At 44.6% G+C, this 22,289-nt stretch overlaps 1 protein-coding gene across 1 annotated transcript in view; it reads right to left on the reverse strand.

Annotated features, from left to right (window-relative positions):
- The window catches only part of CD5 (CD5 molecule), a 29,358-nt gene extending 25,615 nt beyond the window's left edge, over positions 1 to 3,743 (reverse strand). Inside the window, exon 1 of the mRNA XM_012552756.3 lies at positions 3,521 to 3,743. Within this exon, the coding sequence (XP_012408210.1) occupies positions 3,521 to 3,572 (52 nt within the window). The 5' untranslated portion in view covers positions 3,573 to 3,743. The remainder of the gene's footprint in view (positions 1 to 3,520) is intronic.
- Positions 3,744 to 22,289: the final 18,546 nt, after the last annotated feature.

Genomic DNA, 22,289 nt, shown 5'->3' on the forward strand with positions numbered 1-22,289 from the left:
AGGTTTGGTAACTTAGGCTAGAGAGCTTGGACTCCTGAGCAAGGGACACCCCCAGCTCTGAGTCTCGGACATTTTATCCATTAAATGGAGAAAAGAATTATGCCGCAGAAACTCGACATAATCGGTAATAATTTTTCAGACTGTCTGGAAAAAAGGACTCAACAAACGCCGTGACCAATCTCGACTCCAAGGGACTGATGAAGCGGGCCGAGGTGGTGGGCTGCAGGTGCTGAATGAGGCGCTTGCTGTCAGACATGCTCCACGGGCCTGTTTTGCTTATTTGTCCTTTTTATTTTTTTGTTATAAGAGATGATTCTATTGGATGGGGACTGGATGGGGCTCAGGGGGGGTCGGGGAGGGTAAAGTCCATCCCTCCTCCCCAATCCCGCTCCATCCTAGCAGGGCAGCTGCAACAATTTCAGTTTTTGAGACTTTAGAAATTTAGAGTCTCAGAGGGCTGCCTGGGGCCCTGAGAGAGGGTCTCCACTTCCCCTGGGGACACACAGCCAGTCTAAGTGATGACAGACCTTGAACCCAGAGCCTCCTGACTCACGGAGCCTCTACACTTATTAGCTGCATGATCTTGGCCAAGTCACACACCATCGATTCAAGTCCTGAGCTAATGAGCTGGTGAATATGGGCATCAGGAGGGAGAAGGTCCCGCTCTGGGAGTTCCCTACGCCAGAGCAATCCTAGATCTGGTGCCCCCTCCTCCCAAAAGCAATGGTTTCTGATTTGGTGGGTCCAGTGTATCCTCTCGGGGGCCTGTTCGGTTCCCCCTCCCCGCTGTGGGCAGAGGGTACGGCCTCTCAGGTCTCTCCCATGGACGTCCACGATATGGGGTTACCAGACAGAGGCTGAGGGGCTCTGGCCACCGTCCATCCCCCTGGGAACTTGTCAGGCCACTGGCTTATCCCCTTGGCCCCAGAGCAGGAGCCTGTGGGCGCCCACTCCCCAGGGAGAGGCGCCACATGCCAGGCACTAGAGCCAACAATAGACATCCGAGGCCTCCCTTGGCGCTTTCTGGAGAGTCGCTTCATTTCCTCCCTCTTGTCTTTGTTCTAAACTTGGCAGATGCTGCAAAGCTTCAGGGTAGGAGAGTGATTAGATGGCTGAACTTCGAATCAAAAAGACCTGGGCTCAGAGCTCACCTCCAGTGCTTACCAACGGTGCACCTATGGACAAACTGCTCGCCTCCCCCCAGCCTCAGTTTTCTCATCTGTTAAATGGGTATAAGGCCATGGAGGTCCTTCCCTCAGGGTAGCCAAAGCTCAAGTGAGATAAAAAAATGGCACCTTGTAAAGTGTAAAGGACAAAGTGTAAAGGGCTCGGTCAGCATCAGTCTTTAAGACCCTGGGGTCCAGGGAGATGCCTTTCAGTAAAAGCAACAGGAGCCGTGGGGAGTCAAGGGGGAGCTCTCAGAATGGAGGACGGCCGCCCTGGACGTGGCCATGCTTTATGGAATTTTTGTTGGACGGAGTGGACGGCGTCCATCGGGCTAGGCAGGGCCTTTCCTTGGAGGCCTGGCTGGCCGCTATTGGGCCTGCCAGCGCCCAGCCCTGTCCCCCTCCTAGCCAGGCAGAGGAGGCCCCAGGTCCCTTCTGCTCCTCTCTCTTGCCGGGTTCTCCCCTCCAAAACTTTCCCCAATTGATGAAACCCTTTGTTTTTTCCATGACCTGGATGGATATTTTCCTATGATCTTGAGTAGCTTCCTGTTACCCAGACTCACTTTCTCTTCTGTTTCTCTTTTTCTGTGTCATCTCTTTCTCTCCATCTCTTCCTTTCTGGCTTTGTCTGTTTCTTTCTCTCTGTGTCTCTTTATCTCTTTTTCTCTGTCTCTCTTTTTCACGCACATACACACGCCTCCATTCTTAACTCTTTGGATCTAGGGGTCACAGGGATCCAGCCAATGGCTCCCAAGCCAGCTTCTGTCCCTCTCCATGCTGACCCCTTTCTCCCTCAGTCAAAGGCACTCACTCTCAGGAGAAAGCCTGGATGGCAACCCAGCCAAAGGGATGGGGGTGAACATCCAAGGACGCTCTCTCTGCTCTCTAAAAAGCAAGGCTGCTTCTGGGGCAGCTCAGGGGTTCTGCTCCACCTTAAGGTGAAAAAAGGGAAAAAAAAAAAAAAAAAGGCCGGGACACCGTCCCCCCCCCCCCATTGGCCCAGACTTTAGGACCAGAGCAGCCAGTTAGTGACCATCGAGTTTGACCTCTTCACAAATGTAGGAAAGGGGCTCAAGGGAGGTGGCGACTTGGGTAAGATCACAGAGCTGATTAGTTATCGGGGCAGCATTAGAATCCAGATCTTGCTCCTCCCAGAACATGCTGCGGCCTTGGATGAAGTAGACCTCCCTTACTAAATCTATTATTCAGGGCCTGTAGGCATTTGTTAGGGAGGAGGGCTGTGTGTGCAAATGTGTGTATATGTGAGTGTGTGACCAGAAATGTGTTCAAGGCCCTCGTTTTATCGCTGATACCCCGCGGAGGAAGCACCTGTCCCAGTCATAGAGAGAGAGAGTGAGTGTTCGAGCTGGGATTTGAACCCTGGACCCTCTGCCTCCAGTCTCATTGGTTCCATGCTTTCCCCTCCTACTTCGTGCGCTGTGTTTTCCCAAGTCCTGGGAAACTGTGCTGGAGGCTTGGCCGGCCATTCCCAGAAATGCCCCCTCTCCAGGCTCAGTCCAAGCTGGAGACCTGCCCCGGAAGGGCACGGAAGACTCTGCAGTCGCTGCGGTTCCTGTTACATGAGCATCCATCCTGTTCTAGCCACCCCGGGGCCACCCATCTGCGATGGAGTCCGCTTCTCCCCTGCCCCCAGTATCCCTGAAGGGGGCCTCTCTGCTCCCCATGAGGACCCGCAGAAAGCCGATCGTCAAGGGGAATTTTAACAAGGCTCGGGGGCGGCCATTGGGGTGGCGGATTTTAGGGTAGATATTGGGGTGGGGCAGGAGGGGAGGGAGGAGCACATGGACCCTCGGCCTCCTCTTCTAAGCTGGATGATCCCGTAAGAGGCTGAGCCCTGGAGGGAACCACTCATTTTACAGATGGAGAAACTGAGATCTCGAGAAGGGAACGTCTTGTCCGAGTTATACAGGCACTAAATGACAGAGCTATGATCCAAATAGTCCCTGCTCTTTGCCTCATCCCTTTTCATAGGATTAAGAGCTGAGGTTGAGTTTGGGGTGCAGCCCCTTCATTTTACAGAAAGGGAAGCTGAGACCCCCCAAAGAGGAAGAGATGACGCTAGTTCATACAAATAAGATAGTACAGAGCAAGCTGGGATTTGAATTCGTTTTCACTGCCCCCATTCATTGGAACACGCCCCCTTTTGGCCCCCACATTCACCAGCCCAAAGGCTATGAACTTCCCCCAAAGAGGGGAGACCCACCCAGTGCTAGGTCAGGAGTCCAAAGCCCCAGCCCCAGGGCCAAGCCACACCTATGTCTGCCTTTCTGAAGGTGCCGGGTCCCCTCAAAATATTCCACGGTCTCAGAAACTCCCTCAAAGACAAAACTCACCCAGTGTCCCTAGCAGGTACAGCAGGGTCGGCGGTGACCGGCAGAGGCCCATGGGCAGGGTGCTTCTCCCACGTGTGGAGCCGGGGGGCGACGTGGCTGCTCCTCGTCTGTTCCCCAGGGGAAGGAGGAGGACAGGTTGGTGGGGGGTGTCGGGTTCTGCGTCACTTGTATTTGAAGATTGAACTGCCAACTTCCTCCGAACAAAACCGCCCTCCCCAGCCCTGGGTGGCGGAGCAGCCCAGCATGCTCTCTGCTGCCTTCCTTTGCTGTGGCAGTTCCTGGGGGCTGCCCACTCCCCTGCTCTCTGGGCTAACTTTGACCTTGCTCAGATGCCATCTTGTGCTGGAAGCCGTGAGGTGGGGGAGCCGGGGGACCCCAGACCACTGTCACCTCGGGGAACCCCCAGAGCAGCAGTCCTGTGTATTGGGGGGACCAGGGACTTGGGACTTTCTAGCTGAGATCTTGGGGTCCCCCAGGGCCATGATGGGGGCTGTTTTCACTGCTCTGGGGAGGCAGCTTCATCTCCATGTTGGGGTGACTTTCTGGGGGGGAGTCAGGTAGTCCCGCTCCCTGTCGGGGGGCCACAGAGCACTAGCCAGGGTCTGGGGGTGCCTGCAAAGAGCCCACATTTGTATTGTTTCCATCTGCGTGGGTAACGTGACACGATTGTTTGCCACTGGGTGCCTGCTGCGCGTTCACACAGGCTTTGTCTGGCTGTATTTACTTCCTATCTCCCCCGTGTGGCTGAGTTTGAGGCTTTGTGCCTTTCGGGGCAAACAGGAAACAATCCCCTTGTTCTTTGTGCAGAATTAGCGGGGTCTCGGGTCTCGGGCTTCTGGAGGGCTGGGGCGCCTGGGAAGGGGGTGGGGCTCCCCCAGAGACATCGAGGGGGAAGAGAAGTGCCTAATCCCAGCAGCTGAGTTCAAATTTGGGCCGCTGGGCAAAAAGACATGTAACTTTTCTGAGCCTCAGTTTCCTTCTTTGTAAAATGAGATGGATGTCAGTCAGGAACAAGCATTTATAAGTAGTAATAGGTCAGACTGGGGTTAAGCACAAAAAAAAAGCTAAAAAAAAAAATGGGACCTGCCCTCAGGGAGTTTACATTCTATTAAGGGAGACGTCAAGATTATGTACATACAATATGTAATATAGAACAATGGGAGGCAGTCTGGGAGCAGGAAAGTCTCTGGCAGAAGTGGGAATATGAGCTGTCACCAGGAGCGAGGGAACCTGGGCAGAAGTGAATAGGGAGAGCATTGCAGACTCGAGGGATGGTGGTCAGAAGACCCAAAGTGTGCAAGTGAGCCACAGCAGGAAAGCCGGTGTGAACCAGAGAGGACCTAGAGGTAAAAGGCAAGCCCTAGAAAGGCTTCGGTGTCAGAAGGGTGGCCAGGGCCAGGAGGTGAAAGGCTTTAAGTGCTAAAGAGAGAATTTTGTTGCACTCGATCCTGCAGGGAAATAGAAAGCCAAGTATGGTTAAGGAGGAGGTGAGTGACCTGCTCAGACCTGCATCTATTGCAGATTCAGGTCTTGAGATCAAAGAATCATGGATTTAGGACCAGGAGAAACCTTGGAGCTCAACTAGTTGACTCTTCTCCTTTTTACAAAGGAAGAAACTGCGGTCCAGGGAGAGTCCAGGGGTGGCGGGAGGCGACAAAGCAGCAAAACTAGAATGTGAGTCCAGGGCCGCCCACTACCTGATTGTGGGCCAGAAGTGATAGCCGGGGGAAGAGCCCAATGGCACTGGGGGGTAGTGATGGAGCAGAAGGGGAGGGGTCTACACAGGACCAGGGTAACCTAGCTGGAAGTGGGAGGTAGGGGAGGCAAGACCTAAAGAAGACCCTGGGTTAGCAGCAGAGCCTCCTGGGAAGCTGCACTGGCCCAAAGTCAGTTAGAGACCCAAGTCCTGCCCTAGCCCCCGACTGACTTTTGATGAGAAGCCTCAGGCACAGCCCAGAGCTTGGGGTGTAGCTGCAGGGCCGGGGAGGGAAGGTGTTTATTTGCTGGAAATGCATTAACTCTAAGTACTCTAGCTCTTTAAGGGATTTACTCTCAATGGCTCCTGGGAGATTAAACTTCTTCCCCTGGTCTATATATCCAGTGCCCCCAATCACCTTAAACAATATCATTGATTGGTTGGTTGGTTGGTTGGTTGGATGTCAGAGCTGGAAGAGCCTCTAGAACAAAAAACACAAGATATCAGAGCTAGAAAGGTTGTTAGAACGTAGAACACGGAGTGTTGTCCGTCTGCATTTCGGATTTCCTTCACAGGCTAATTGTACGCTATTTCAAAGTCCGATTCTTTTTGTACAGGAAAATAACTGTGTGGACATGTATACATATATTGTATTTAACTTATAGTTTAACATATTTAACATTTTCGGTCCACCTGCCATCTGGGGGAAGAGGTGGGAGGAAGGAGGCGAAAAATTGGAACAAAAGGTTTGGCAATTGTCAATGCTGAAAAATTACCCATGTATATAGCTTGTAAATAAAAAGCTATAATAATAATTTTTAAAAAGAACATGGAGTGTTAAAGCTGAAGATGTCTTTAGAACATAGAGCATCAGAACCAGAAGCAACCTTAGAGCTTACATGACTCAGTTCTCCCTTTCTTTCAGAGCTGGTTTCATAGCACTGTGGAGTCTGGAGCCCGGGTTCCACTTTTAGCAATGGAATTTATTAGCAGTGTGATTTTGGTAGTGTAATTATCCTTCTCTGAATCTCTTTTTACTCACCTGGAAAATGGGTATTTAATCTCTTTGGCATTGGTGAACAAATGCATCAAAATGTGTGAAGTGCTTCACAACCTTGAAGTGTTATGTAAATGCTGGCTATGATTATCATTACTCCCCCTCTTCCTATCATCATCATCACCCTCAACATCATCATCATTACCACAGCACCATTATCATCAACACCATTATTGCCTCACTATCTACCAACCACTTTGCCAATATAAAGATAACACAGAATTAAAAATGAAACAGTACCTCTCCTCCAGAACCTTTTAATAGGAACTTACTTGGGTCACAACATTCTAGGTTCTAGGTCCTTTCGATATCCCCTGTTCAGAGTGACTCTAATAAAGTCCAAGAGGGCTCCTTTAGGAGAGGCCGGAGAGGACGGCAGGGAACATGATCCCCCACAGGCTTCTAAAGGGCAGAAACAATTCAGGAAATTCTTCTCTCCCTACTCAACCCTCCTCATCTAGCCCCCCAATCTGTCTCCTTTCCCAATCCATAACAAGAAGGGAAAGAGACTAAGGTGGTGGAGGAGTTTATTTATCTACTTACCTACCTACCTACCTACCTATCTATCTATCCATCCACCCACCCATCTATCTGTCTGTCCATCTGTCCATCCAGCTATCCTTCTATCCATCCATCTATCTATCTATCTATCTATCTATCTATCTATCTATCTATCTGTCTGTCTTCCTATCTTCCTATCTCTGCTTATTTATTTACATTGCCATGGAAATGGTTTATACTATAGTTGAAAAGATTACAGTCTAGGGCTGTACAGAAGAGACCATTGAGGCCAGAAAGGGGGCAAGTATTTCCCCCAAACAACACACAGCTAATGTACCTCATCACCCCCCACCCCCACGTCTTCTCCTTTCTTCAGCTTTTCTAGCATCTCCACCTCCACCTTCACCTTCCATCCCTCTCTTTCCTCCCCCCGTCCTCTTTCCGTCCTCTCCTTTTCCTTCCACTTCACAGGATCAAGAACATAGGGTTTAGCCTGAGATGGGGAGTTTGGAGCATCTAGGACGACACCTCATTTTACAGAGCAGGAAACTGAGGCCCAGGGAAAGGAAGGGACTCGCATTGTCCCAAGTTAGACAATTAGCAGCAGAGAGAAGAATGGAAAGGGGGGCTGGCAGACGTCTCCCCACCAGCAAGCTTTCCACAGCCCATCCTCCCTTCCTCTCTGTCGCTTCAGGCCTGGCTCTCTACTCCCTCCCCAAATCAGCAACGGGGCCTCATCAGACCCCATGTCCCTCCTGGGCATTTCCTGCCCTCCGGTCTCTGAGATTTTCCATGACACAAGAGGAAGTCAGATGGATTTTCCATGACCAGTAGAGCCTCGAACCTCCTTAGCTCTGGGGTGGAGGCTCTTGGGGTGGGGTGAGGAGCTCAGGGGGTTCGCCTGTGAGTGATCACCTCGCTGCTTCTGGAGAGATACTGAGTCTCCCTTTGGTCCCACTGATGGTGGCTGCTGTCCTGCCCCAGGTAATCAGCACCTCTTACATCTCTCTTTTTTTGGGGGGGGGGAGAAGTCATTGGGATGTAGTGCTCCATTTGGATGCGTGTGTGCCCTTTGGATGTGGGGGGGCCTGAAGGGGTGAGGGCGGGAGGACTGAGTTTGGGGGAGGAGCAGATGAATCAAAAGGGAGGAGAGAAGAATGGCCCCGGAGCTGCAGGGTGGGGGTGCCCGAGCTGTGAATCTGTGCCCTGTTGGCACCTGCCCTTTGTGGGCTTGGAGTGGGGTAAAAGTGAGTGAGAAGGAAGCGGGGGGCAGCCCTCTGGCACTCTCTCTCGAATTAAAGATGCCTTCCTTGTAAAGGCAGGAAACGAGGCCCAGGGAGAGTAAGGCCATGCAACTATTAAGTGGCACTTGCTCCAGATAAATCCCACGCCATCCCACTGCCTCTCAGAAAGCCAGTCTCTCAAAGCCTTGCAAGGGGCTGGAGGTCTGAGGAGCCTCATCTGGGCCTGGTTATCTCACTGGGACAAGGGGTCCCTTCAAAATCACTTCATAGACAGAATTAAAATGAGCCCAGAGCTTGGTATTGAGATCGATCGGGGCAGATGGGAGATTAAGGGACGTCATCAAATCAGAGCTAAAAGGGAATGTGGAGGCTGAGTGTATAGTTTATTAAACCAGTATCCTCCTCCCAAACCTTCTCAAAGACCCTTTCTAGTGTGGTCCTTTCCTTTTACACAGAGGGAAACCGAGGCTCAGATAGGCTATTTAGCAAGTTCCAAAGCCCTTGGTCCTTGACGTGTAAAGAGGCTTTTCAGTAGCTACTGGAAAAGTAAGAAGTGTTTCTGGGAGCTGATGGAGATCAAGGAGTAGATGGGAGAGGGGAGAGGAAGGGAGTGGCAAGATGGAGAAAATAACTTTTCTTCCCTGTTCTGGTGTTCGAAGTAGGGGTGTTTCTCTTTTCCAGAATTGAGTCTTTGATCTTTCACTTGCAGTGTGTAGGAAGTCTCTGTCCTGGATGAGGGGAGACCTTATTGTCCAAAGGCCAGAACTGTGCCCCAGTGGGGGGGGGGGAGAGAGAGACATATTTGCAGATAAATAGAAAGGTAGGCAGACATGTAAATTGAAAGATAGATGGTAGACAGATAGATGGACAGATAAATAGAAAGATAATAGATGGGTAGGTGGACAGTAGGTGGACAGACAGAAAGACAGAGAGAGACAGAGAGAGAGAGACAGAGACAGAGAGAGACAGAGAGAGAGAGAGAGAGAGAGAGAGAGAGAGAGAGACCCAGACACAGAGACACAGAGAGAGACTGTGTGCAGTATGTGTGTGTGTGTATGTGTTTGGGGCTGTTGCCCAGTGACAGGCCTAGCTTGGTGCAAAAAGCATGGGATTACTGATTTTGGAAGTATGCATTTGTTGAGAAATTAGTCACTAAACTCTTCTATGAGCCTCAGTTTCTTCTTCTAGCTCTAATTACGCTGTGAGTTCAGGTTTATTTTTAAAGTTAGAGGAAGGTGTGTGGTTGGTATAAGCAGACAAAACACTGAGGGTGCTTCCCAGATCCTAGGGGACTTAAAATACCCTTTCAGCTCTGCTGCCAATTCACTGGGATCCCTGAAGCTGGTCATATGCCATTTCTGGGTCTGTTTTCTCACTTCTAAAAGGATGATTAGGGCTATGTGATTCTGAGTTCTAACATCCCCCATCCCCACTTGTTCTATTGTTCTAACCTTGAAAGTTCTTCTCTATTCCCACAGTGTGTTGTATATTCTGAATCCCTTCTTTGCTCTGACATTCTGTTCCATGTTCTGGCTTCCTCTCAACCCTGCCATTCAGTTTTATATTCTAAGCTCCCACTTAGCTCTTGACAGTCTGTTCTATGTTCTAAGCTCCTTCTTAGAATCAGCAATGAGTTCTGTGTTCTAAGCTCCCACCTAGCCCTTACATGCTGTTCTGTTCTAAATTCCCTCAACCTTCTGTTCTATGTTCTAAGCTCTTGCGTTTTGTTTTATATTCTAAGATCCCCTTAGCATTAACATTGAATTCTCTATTCCAAGCTCCCTCTCATGTCTACCATGTGGTTCTATATTCCAAGTTCCCATTCAGTTCTGCCATTTTACTTCCTAAGCCCCCTGGAAGCTCTGTCAGTCTCTATCTTATGCTTCCTTTTGGCTCTCCCGTGATCCAGTCCCTATTCTCCGCTTCCATTTGCTTGGCGTCTCTCCAGGGCAGAGGGCCTCTTTTGCTTCATTGTTCTTGGTTCTCTGATTGCATCTCTCACTGTTCCAGTGAGCTTGGCTGCTAACTTTGTGAGTGTGAGTCTGAGCCAGGCTGGCCCACTTCTTTAGCTTTAGTCTTGAGGATGAGGGCAAGAAGGTGGTACCTAGAACCAAAGCTGGGGGGGGGGTGTGCGGCTCAATGACCTCAGTGACATGCTCCATGGCTCATCCTAGCAATCCCAAAGTTCTAGCATTTTCTTGACCTAGAACAGCGAGGGCATCTTGAGAATCGACAAAGATCTAGATCACTATCCCCAGATCCGAGATCCTAGTCCCAGCTCTCGACAGCTGTGATTCTCAATGGACCAAAAACTCAGCAAGGGTCCACAATGGCCAAGAAAGCTAAGGGAAGCTTGGACCCCTCAGTGCCCAAACGACATGACTTCCAGGAAGAAGGAAGAAGGAGGAGACTTTCTTGGTGTTCAATGCCCTGCTCAGACACATCTGGAGAATTGTGGTCAGCTCTAGGGACCAAACTTTAGGAGCATCAATAAGGGAGGATTTGGCTGTGGGGTCTAGAGTCTATGTCATGGGGAGTAGTTGAAGGGCCGGGGGTGGTTCAGCCTGGAGAAGAGCAGACTGAGGGGATATGGGAGTTGCAAGTATTTTAAAAGGTTTATCTACCTCATGGAAGAGAATTTAGATTTGTTCTGTCTGGCCCCAAATTTGGAAGTAGGAACAAGAGAGGAAACTCCCAAAGAGACAGAGTTAGGGTTACATCACCCCAAACCTTCCCAATGAGCAGAGGGACCCACGAGTGGAAGAGTCTGCCCCGGGAGGGAGGGCGATTCCCCTTCGCTCGACGTCTTCAGTGAGAGACTGGATGACCACTCATTAAGTATGTTGTGTTGAGAATTTTGGGGGGGAATATACTGGACTTTTGAAGCCCTTTCCAACTCTGCCCTTCTTGGATTATGCAATTCTCCGTGATCTTTGGAATCATATATTTCTGGGTCTCACCTTCCCCATCTTGAAATTGAAGACTATTCATTGTGAGAATCAAATAAGACGTTTTCTGGGTCTTTCAAATATTCCTTGGGTACCATCGTAATGGTCTCATGGGTGGCTTTTCTATTATTTGAAAAGGAGGTGGGGGAGTCAAGTAACGAACAAGCAGCCCAGCGCCCATTATGATGGTAGCCATGGAATATTTGAAAGCCCCAGAAATGCCCACGTCTTTTTTCCAAATCCACATTTTAAAAAATTCTATCTTTCACACGAAATTGCTTTGTATTCGTAAAGTGCCGTATAAATATCAGCTATTGTTATTTTGGTGACTTGTGGTTACTCACTAAAAGAAGGGCAGTGATTCAGATAACCCCAAACTTGGACAATTCAAAAGATTGTTGACATTTGGTTTTCTAATGCATGACAGAAGAGCTTTGATTTGTACACTAGACTTTGTTCTGAAGAATTGAACGTGATGGGTTGTGGCTAAGAAATAATTTAATTTTTTAGAATTAATTTAAATCGATTGAATGAATTTAAATAAATTAAAACTGATAGTTTTAATTTTTCACTGCACAAAGAGAAACAAAGATATCATTAAAATAGGAATGAAGGAATAAGTAAAAATGCATGTGCTTTAGGAGATTGGGAGTAAGTGCTTTAGTAAAGGGGTATTCGTCCCCCAAACCAGGCAGATGAGGGATTGCATTCTGTTGTGTATTCTAAGATCCTCTTTAGCATCAACATTGAGTTCCCTATTCTAAGCTCCTTCTCATCTCTAACATTTAGTTTTATGTTGTCACCACCCATTCAGCTCTGCCATTCTACTTCCTAAACCCCCTTGAAGCATTGACCGTCTCTGTTCTAACCTTCTTCCTGGTCAGACCATTTCTAGCACATCACGATTAGTTCTAGGGGTCCTGAGGGTCTAAAGAAGGCAATCATGATAGTGATCGTGCTATGTGAGCATTGATGAAAAAACAGCACCAGAAGTGACATGATCATTGTCTTCAAGCCTTTCTTAAAATTGTAGATTTTTAGGTGGAATGGATATCAGAGGGCAGCTGGGTAGCCCAGTAGTTAGAATTGAGTCAGGAAGACCTGAGCTCAGGTTAAGCATTTACTGGGAGGGAAGTTAGGTGACTTATTAGTTAAGAGTTCTGAGTTTAGAATCAGAAGAACTCTTCCTGAGTTCAAATCTGGCCTCAGACACTTAGTTGTGTGATCCTGGGCAAGTCACTTAACCTGTTTGCCCAAGTTCCCTCATCTGTAAAATAAACTGGAGAAGGAAATGGCGAACATTTGAGTAACTGCCAAGAAAACCCCAAGTGGGTCAGTCAGATATTGAATGAAAACTACTCATTTTACAGAAGGGGAAATTGAGGTCCTTGCCTTGGCACTTGCCCCGAGCCATACAAAAAGTAAAAAGCAGAATGTGGTTTTAATGTTCTTTGACTTCAAATCACCACCGGTCCCACTCATCCCAAGGAAGGATGAGTCTTGCTCTGTTGGGTCTTAGTGGATGCAACCAAGATAGAAGTTGTGGGCTTGACTAGCACAACGGACTGCTTTAACTGGCTGTGAATTTCCCATAAGCACAATGGGATGCCCACTTGTTGAGCATGTTGTGAAGGTTATTTTTTCTTCAGCTGTGGATCATGTGAACAATGACCTTTCAAAGCTGATAATTAGGAGCTAATTAGGAGCTGTAGAAATTGGGCTAGCTTGATCAAAGGTCCATCTGTGTTGGATTTGGGAGTCTATTTTTTTTTTTTAAGGAGCAGGCCTCTCTCATCAAATTAATTTAGTTTGTATTCCCAGAGGGTCCCCCGATGGATAATGAAGGGAAATATGGACAGACACATTGGTGGTAAATATGGAATTTTAAAGGTGCTTCTGAGACCCACAGGGAAGACATTGCTGGAGAGTTTACCTTTCTTTAATTTTTTTTGCTAAATTATTATAAATATAAATATTTATAAACATTTATTTATAAAGATAAATATTACAAAAATATAAATAGTATAACTGTGATTCTTGATCACATATTAGCTGGGCATTAGAAATACAGAACTAAAAATGAACAGAAACCAAAAATGAACAGATTTTGTTTAAAATAAAAACAACCAAAAAAACCTTGCTTTTCAACAATTACACTAATTAATTATAATTACATTAATTAATTTACATGACTGAAATTGATCTTTTCATTAGTTTCCCTTTAAGTATCCATTGAGATTATTTATCTCATCCCCTCTCCCTTTTTCTGTGGGGTCCCCGTTCTTTGAGTTTCTCTTTTTCACTTCACATTGTTTCACAAAGATCTTTCTGGTTTTTTGTTTTCTTCATATTTGTTTGTTTTATTTGCATTTTATAATTTAATCAGTTTTATTTGCATTATATAATTTAATGAATTTAATTTAATAATTTAAAATAAATTTAATCAAATATATAATTTAATCAGTTTAATGAAATTTTCATAGCTCTATTTTTATCCATCTAGATTTCTTCCATTTAATTTTTTTTTTTGCAAATATTCTATAAATATTTGTTAAATGACTACTATGTGCCAGCCACTATACCAAATATTGGGAAATACAAAAAAAAAAAAAGGGACAAAAGACAAGTTTTCCCTCTCAAGGAGCTCACAATCTAATGAATTTGAAATAATGTTGCTTTAAAAATCTCCAAAAGATAGTTTTTAATTTGTTAATTAATGAGCATATTTTAAAATATTTAAAAAAATTTATCTTCCTCCCCACTGAGCAAATTTTACAAAATGAAAAGTAAAACCCTCAACACATATCTGCAGAATCCAGCAAAATCAATTCCCACGTTAGCTGTTCTGAACATTTATGTCTCAGTATGCATTTTGAGTTTACCATCTCTCTGTTAAGAGTTGAGTGGTAGCTTTCATCTTCATTCTTTTGGACTTGTGGTTTATTATTATGTCGATCAGATGAACAGATAACTTTTTTAAAAGTATCTCTTTCACAGCGTATTCCCAACTGTTATTTTGGGGGTAAAGTATGAGGTTTTTTTTTTCCTCTTTCTTTTGGTTGTAACTTTTACTATGAAGTGTTAGATTGTTCTCCAAAAAGATGACTTGTTTGCAAATTTCGTTGGTAATGAATGAGTGTATAGCTTCTCCCTTCTCCCCCGCCCCCTGAGTTTCATTGCTGTTAATTATTCTTGTCAATTCACACTTCTTTTGATAATTTGTAAAATTGTGTATTTTTTCAAGTCCTTTTTTAATTTCTTTTTCTTTTCTTTTTTTTTTTTTTTGAAAGCTTCCTGTTCATAGTCTTTTACTATTTACCAATTAGGAATTGAAAGTCATAAATGTTAACAATTCTTTATATGTTTTAGATCTCAAGTTGTAATTGCAATTGTTTAAAAGTTTACTTGTTGCATCTGCCATGCACATTTTGTCTGTTATTTTTCTTTCAATTTCTTCTTTTAGAGACTTAAAAAACGACGTCAAATATATCTCTTTTGTTCCTAATTTGTTGTTACTGTTGAGTTGTTTCAGTTGAGTCTTTATGATCCTAATAGGGATTTTCTTTGCAAAGATATCAGAGTGGTTTGCCATTTCCTTCTCCAGCTCAATTTACAGATGAGGAAACTGAGGCAAACAAAGGCTACATTTGAACTCAAGTCTTTTTGACTCAAGAGCAGCTAGGTGACACAGTGGACAGAATGCTGAGACTGCAGTCAGGAATCCTCATCTTCCTTTATTCAAATCTGGTGTCAGACTAGATGTGTGACCCTTAACCTCTGCCTCAGTTTCCTCATTTGTCCTATATATAGGACAAATGTATTATATGGTGGCTCTGTGTTTTAGTGAGTGTCATTAGGGATAAGAGAGCAAGTCTGGTGGATAGATTGCTGGATCTAGAGTCAGGAAATTGTTGTTCAGTCATTTTCTATCTATAGAACAAATATATTATAACAGGATTTTTTTAACCCTTTAAGTTCTGGACCCCTTGGACAGGCAGTTTGATGTGGAACCTCTACTCAGAATCATATTTTCTAAAGGATTAAAATAAAGTGTATAGAATTACAAAGCACACCAATTATATTGAATATTTTTTAAAAACCAAATTCATAGACCATAGGTTATGAACCTCTTTATTAGAGGGATTAGATCGAAAGGGATCAAAATATAATTATTTGTAGATGACATGTAGATGACAGACTGTACCTGAAAAATACAAATGGCTTCACCAAGAAAATTAATAACAACAAATGACCTCAGCAAGGTCACAGGACACAAAATTAACCCATTAAAACTCTGCATTTGGGGGCAACTGGTTGGTGTAGTAGAGTTCCAGCCCTGAAGTCAGGAGGATCTGAGTTCAACTCTATCCTCATACACTTAACACTTCCTGGCTGTGTGACCCTGGGCAAATCACTTAACCCCAATTCCCTCAGCAAAAACAAACAAACAAAAACCCTGCATTTTAAATAATAAGGCATAAAGATTAAGAAAACATTATAAAAGAAGTTTCATGTGTAAAAGTAACAGAACTCATCAACTATTTGGAAATTAATTAACTAAAATTATATGTGATTTGTATAGACATAATGACTAAATTTTTATGACTGAAATTAAGAAGATAAATAATTAGAAATACATTCAATGTTCATGGATAGGTTGAATCACTGTTGTTAAAATGATTATATTTCCCCCAAATAATTGACATTTTATGTAATACCAATCAAAATCTCAAAAGGTTTCTTTATAGATCTAAATAAAATCATAATGAAATTTGAATGGGAAAACAAATGAGCAATAATATCTAAGGTAACAATTTTTACTTTAAAAAAAATTTCAATAGTGTTTTATTTTCCAAATACATGTAAAGATAGTTTTCAACATTCATTTTTGTAAGACTTTCTGTTCCAGATTTTTCTTCCTCCCTCCCTTACCCACCCCCCAAGATAACAAGCAATGTGATAGAGATGAAATACATGCAATTCTAAGGTAACCATTAAAAAATATAAAATAACTGGTATTGCACTCTCCCTCCCTCCCTCCCTCCCTCCCTTAATCCCCTTCCCCAAAATAACAAGTAATCTGATATAGATTAAATATGTGCAATTCTAAGGTAATAATTTTGTTTAAATAAAATAATTGGTCTTGCACTCTCGGACTTAAGAAATATTACAATGTGCAATATATTACAATGTATTACACAATATACTACAATATGTCACAATGTACAAATAATATCACAATATTAGAATTACCAGAATTATTACTAGGGGAGAGTGAAATCAACGGTATAGAATGTTGATACTGCATTTACACATCCAGTTAAATGTCTGAGATTAGGACCTTCTGCTACAGATAACAAAAACTGGGCTAAGGGAGGAGGAACAGAAGTTACTTCTGGCTGAAATGAGGAAACCGAGGCTCATAAGAAAGGAAGTGAGCCACATGGTGAGTGAGAAGAACCCAGACTCCCTTAATTGTCAGCAGTTCCAGATTCTGCCCTCAGATGCAGTCTGTTTGCCCTAGAGTTTTACTTGTTGGGCTTCTTCATGATTTAAAAGGAGGAAAAATGAGACTGGGCAGGTAGGAAGCTCATACACTTGTCCTAGGGAGGGAGGAAACTCACACAGGTAGAACGTAGCTCAGGTGGAGTTCAAACTAACGTCCCAGAGGCTCATTTCCCCATAGAGCAGGACTTGACGGAACATTCACAGAAAAACTGGGATAACTGGGGCTCCCCAGAGCAGAGAAGGTCTGAGTGCTAGAAAGGGAAAGGCTGCCAAATTAACCCTTTGATTAAGGCTCCCATTAACCCTTTGGAGATAATTAGTTTGTGTTTACTTATTCCTGGGGCTGTTTTGCTAGATTGAAAGTAAACCCAGTGGAATAAAGGATCTGAGTCTGGATGCTTTTCTCTTTCTATCCCCAGCCCCTGGCACAGAGCTGGGTAAGGGATTGTCCATCGCCCTTGGGGCTGGGAAGATGTGGCTCCAGATTTTGGACTCCATAGCTGTGTGTACCTGGGCAAGTCACAGCCTTTCTGAACCTCAGCTTTCCCATCTGTAAAATAGGAGTTGAGCGAGATGACTCCAAAATCCTTTCTAAGACTAAATCTTGGATCTGGGGATCTCCCGATGGATTGAAATAAGTTCCAGCGTGAAACTGAGCCCAGACCGAGACCCCCTCAGCACCTGTCAGCTGAGCAAAGATTTGGGGTGAGCTGAGGTATTGCCAGGCTCTGAGGTACGGTGGCCCCCGTCCCAGGCGTGCAACATGCATGCAGGGACCTCTGGTTTGCACACCCAGTCTGCAAGGGCTGATGCAACGCTGACGGTTTGATGGGCTCTCATGATGGATGCCTTGTGGGTGCATCACCTCCCAGCAAGCCGAGCCTTCAAGGCTTTGTGGGATGGAGGGGGGGGGGGAGGAGAAGGTGTCTGCATGAGAAGAGAGGTGGCTGATTGCCCAGCGCGTGGGAGTGGGTGGGGCAGGGGCCTCCGACACAGGCCCACGGTGTCAGAGGAAGGATCCTTCAAGGCAGCCTTCCGTGCCCTTCATTTCATGCAAGGGGTGACCAAGCTTGAGGCAGAAGTGATTCCTTCCGAGACTCGGTGGGACAATGTAAACTGTGATGGGTCTGGACTCAAAGGGTCATGGGGCTGAACAGCTAGAGCCGGAAGCCTAGAGCCTCAGAGGCCAGCCAGCCCTTATTTGAAAGATGGGGAAACTGAGGTCCGGGAGGGGAAAGGTCACACATAGGATCAAAGGTCCATCACATGTAAGATGACATAGCTAGACTTGGAAGGAACCCTAAAGACCAGCTAGTCAATCTCCTTATCTTACAGATGGGAAAACTGAGGCCTGGGGAAGGAAAGGGTCATACATAGGATCAAAGATCCATCACATAGAAGATGACATACCTAGACTTGGAAGGAAGTCCGAAGACCAGCTAGCCCCACCTCCTTATTTTACAGGTGGGGAAACTGAGGCCCAGGGAGAAAAGTGACCTAAGATCACACAGCTGACAGCTGCTGGAGCCTTCCCCCCTAAGTTTACTTTCCATCTCCTCTGACATATATTTTGTTTCCCTCACTCTGTAGAACAGGGGCTCTTTGAGGGCAAAAACTGAGGGGTGGGTTTGGGTTTGTTGTTGTCATCTTTCTTGGTCTTCCCAGGGCCTAGCCCAGTTCCCTGCACCTTTACTAAGTGGACACATGATTAAATGCTTGTTGACTGACTGATGGATCGAAAGCTGGTTGTGAGGACAAAGAATCATGGATTGTCAGCCACCAGTGCTGTAGGTCAGAGCCCAGGTGGCAGGACCCTAAGAGCTTGGCCTAAGGGCAAATGGGAACTCAGGTCTTACCAACTCTGCTTTCCATCCACTGTTGTCCTTAAAGCTGGATTTCTCCCGCATTGGGACGACCTTGGTCCATTGCCCAGGGAAGATGTGGGTCCTGGATAAGTGGAGGCAGACACTGCAGGAGAGTGAGCCTCGTGGCTAACAAGGAAGCTACACAGAGCCCTGTCCCTCCTGTTCCAAGAAAAGAGTAGCTTTTGTGATTTTTCTTTGCATGACATATTATGCACATATATATGTATGTATGTTTATACACATGCACCCATTCATGGTTTTGGTTTGTTTTTGGTAAGGCACTTGGGGTTAAGTGACTTGCCCAGGGTCACACAGCTAGTCAGCAAAAGTTTCTGAGGCTGGATTTGAATTCTGAGTCCACTCTAGCCACTGGACCACCCGGCTGCCCATCCATTCTTTTATAAACCTTGCATAAATTGACATCTCCACTCGCCCATTTAACAAGCTTGTATTAAGTACTTTCCGTGTTCCCAGGAATTTTGTTAGATGGATGAAAAGACAAAGCAAGAGTCTCTGCCCTGGAGGAGCCCCGGCCTAGTAGGGAGAAAGAACATGTGCCCAATTAAGCCAAAATGGGCAGAGTCCATCGTATGGGGAGGGAGTGGAAAGCACCACCTGATTGGGAGACAGGAAAGGCCCCTTGTAGGAGGGAACTCCTGCGCGGAGCCTTGCAGGAAGCTTCATTGCTGATGAAGAGGGAGAGCCTGAGGTACAGGCAAAAGCGTGGAGGCAGGAGGTGGATGTTGTCCATGGAGAACAGCAAAATGGGTGACTAGGCTGGAATGTGGGATGCAAAGAGAGAAGGGAATTTCCTATACAAGTGAAATCATTTGTCCAGTCCAGAAAACTTGATCTCCATTTGCCTCAGTTTCCCCCTCTGTAAAATGGGGCTAATAATAGTTTTCCTTCCAGAGTTTTGGTGAGGATCAAATGAGACAATAATTGTAGAGCACTTAGCACAGTGCCTGACGTGTAGTAAGTACTATATGTTATATGTGTGCGCTATGTAGTACACATGTGTGTATGTGTATATAATATGTAATATACGATAGTTGTTGTACTACCAGTGTATGTAGTACCAATAGACATAAAATAACTGATAAACCTATGAGTTTCTGCACATGTGTTCACATGTGAATGGAGGGAGAATTGCATACGGGCAGCTTTTCCTAATCCCCCACATGCCTTCAAGTCACTCCCTAATCTCTGTATACTTATTTTGTCTCTATCTTGTATTTCTTTGTTTATTTGTTTTACTCATCCAATAAAACATGAGTTCTGGGTGTGAGGAAATTGTTTTCCTTTCTACCTTTGTTTCCCTAGGACCTAACTCAATGCCCGGTACATAGTAGGTGCTTAAGACAGGCTTGTTGACAGATAGATGGGTACGTGGATGGGCAGATGGATGATTGGATTAAATGCCTGAAGGACTATGTCAGGATGGGAACTCTTCCAACTGAATAGAATGCAATCTTTTTTATGACTTAGAAAAGCACCCTCTAGGGACGCTACTTGATGTTTCAGAAAAGCAAGTGACTTGTGTAAGATCACACAGTTACTATATTAAAGGTAGAATTTGAACTCACATCTTTCTGAATCCTCTTTCTGTCCAGTCATCTGGCTTCTAGGACATGAAAGGAAATCGAGGAACCACAGTTCTGTCAGCATCCTTCTCTCTCCACGATGTGGAGTAGAACCTTTCGCTGCCCTTGTTTTTGTCTTTGGGTTATTCCCTCCAATGAGGGATGTGAAATCCATCCCTGAACTGGAGTCAGACCTTTTCCAGCAGTAGCAAACTTCCAGAAGCCAAGTCCATTGGGATGGTCTTAGAGGCCCTTTCAGGACTTCTTTTATTGGTGTAATTGTAGTGCCAGAAGTTGGTCTCTTTAGACATATACCCCTCCATGCATAGAGTAGACACGAGATTAACTCAGAGTCCACTACCCAGGATAAATCCTAAATATAAATCCTATGCAAGAGATACTCCCAGGTTCCCAGACTCTGGTTCAGAGCTGAGACAGCATCCCATGCAAACCCCTCATTTATAGTACTGGACCCTGAAGCTTAGAAGGAGAGAAGTCTCCCCATGAACTACTTTGCCAATTCAGCCAACGTTTTTAAAAAGTGTTTTCTGTGCTAAGTGTTGGAAATATAAATTCAAGCTAGCTGTATGACCCTGCACCAAAAACTTGCTCTCCATTTGCCTTCATTTTCTCATCTGTAAAATGGACATAATAATAGTTTTTCTTCCAGAGTTTTTGTAAGCTCAAATGAGAGAATTGTAAAGTGCTTAGTGCCTGCCATGTAATAAGTACTGTGTTAACTATCATTTTCATCATCATCATCATCATCATCATCACAAGTAGAAAGGGAGAGAATCTTCCTTCCAATATATAAAAGGCAATTGGGGAGAAAAGGGTGGTGGCCAGAGAAGCAGGGATGTAGCCCAAAGAGGAATGAAGATATGGCAGATTTGTGAGCTTTCTTTAAAATGGAGGTTCTGGGAGGGAGCCAATCAATTGTAGAAGGAACCAAAGGGGATGGAACCATACGTGCTCCAGGGAGAGAAGTCCAGGGGTCGAGAGGTTTAAATTCTTCATCCTCTTCATCACCGGCTTTTCCAAATACATCTGCTACCTGTTTTCTTCTTCATTTCCCCAGAACATGCCCTCTGCCCGAAGAATTTATTCTCCCCATTTCTTCTTTCTTTGCTTTTTTTCCCTGGTGTCAAAATTAGCAGCACAATGAAAACCTCACCAAATCCCTTTGTGAGGCCCATTTATTTTTCATTAATTATTTATTGATATCTTTTTTCTTATATCACTTCTATTTCTGAATATATCCTTTCCTGCCCCTGAGCCAACCCCTATAAGTAAAAATTAAAAAAAAAAGAAAAAAAATTAATCAATGTATCAACTAAGGCTGATCATATCTGCCATGTTCTATACCTATAGTCCTCACTGAGAAGCATTCTATATTTTTAAATGTCCTGTTTAGTTTTTCTATTATTTTTTTGCACTAAAAAACCCTTTTCAAGATCATTAGAAAGTTGGATGCTAAAAGACTTTTCTTGGGGAAATGGATCTGGAAGAATAACCAAATTTAATTCTGCTGATGAAAAAGAGAAAAGAAAAGAGCAAAATTAACCAATGAATCAATTCAGGCCGATCATATCTGCCATGTCCTATACATAAAGTCCCTCACTGAGCAGCATATATATTTTTAAATGTCCTGTTTAGTTTTTCTACTAATATTAAGAAATACTATTTTCTGCACTTAAAAAAAAACCAACCTTTCAAGTTCCTTGGAAAGGTAGAAAATGGATGACAAAAAGACTTTTCTTGGGGAAATGGATCTGGAAGGATAAGCAAATTTATTTCTGCTCGTGAAAAAAGAAAAGAAAGAAAAGAGTAAAATGGTGGATAAGAAAGACTTTTCTTGGGGAAATGGATCTGGAAGGATAACCAAGTTTAATTCTGCTCATATAATTGCCTCCCTGCAAGAAGTAGTTATATATAATAATTGTGAAAGAAAGGAGGCTCCTTTGTTTACTTGAGAGTCCAGACAATTTGATTATTCAACTGTTCTTGAATGCCAATTCAATCTATATTAAAATTTTTTTTTCTTATTCAAAATTCCTGTATTATGGGAAATATTGGGGCAGAGCATGGGGGACAGGTTGGCGCTCTCTCTCTCTCTCTCTCTCTCTCTCTCTCTCTCTCTCTCTCTCTTTTTCTCTCTCTCTTTCTGTCAGCTCAAAATGACTTGAATATAGATAAATGTGAAACTAAATAAAATTGTGTTTCTGGCAGACATTATGTCTAAATTACTGAGCGTTGGTGTTCAGTCATTTTTCAATTATGTCCGACTCTTCCTGACTCCATATGGGGTTTTCTTGGCAGAGATACTGGAGAGGTTTTGCTATTTCCTTCTCCAGTTTATTTTACTGA

The sequence above is a fragment of the Sarcophilus harrisii genome, chromosome 6 (assembly GCF_902635505.1).
Source record: "Sarcophilus harrisii chromosome 6, mSarHar1.11, whole genome shotgun sequence".
NCBI lineage: Eukaryota > Metazoa > Chordata > Mammalia > Dasyuromorphia > Dasyuridae > Sarcophilus > Sarcophilus harrisii.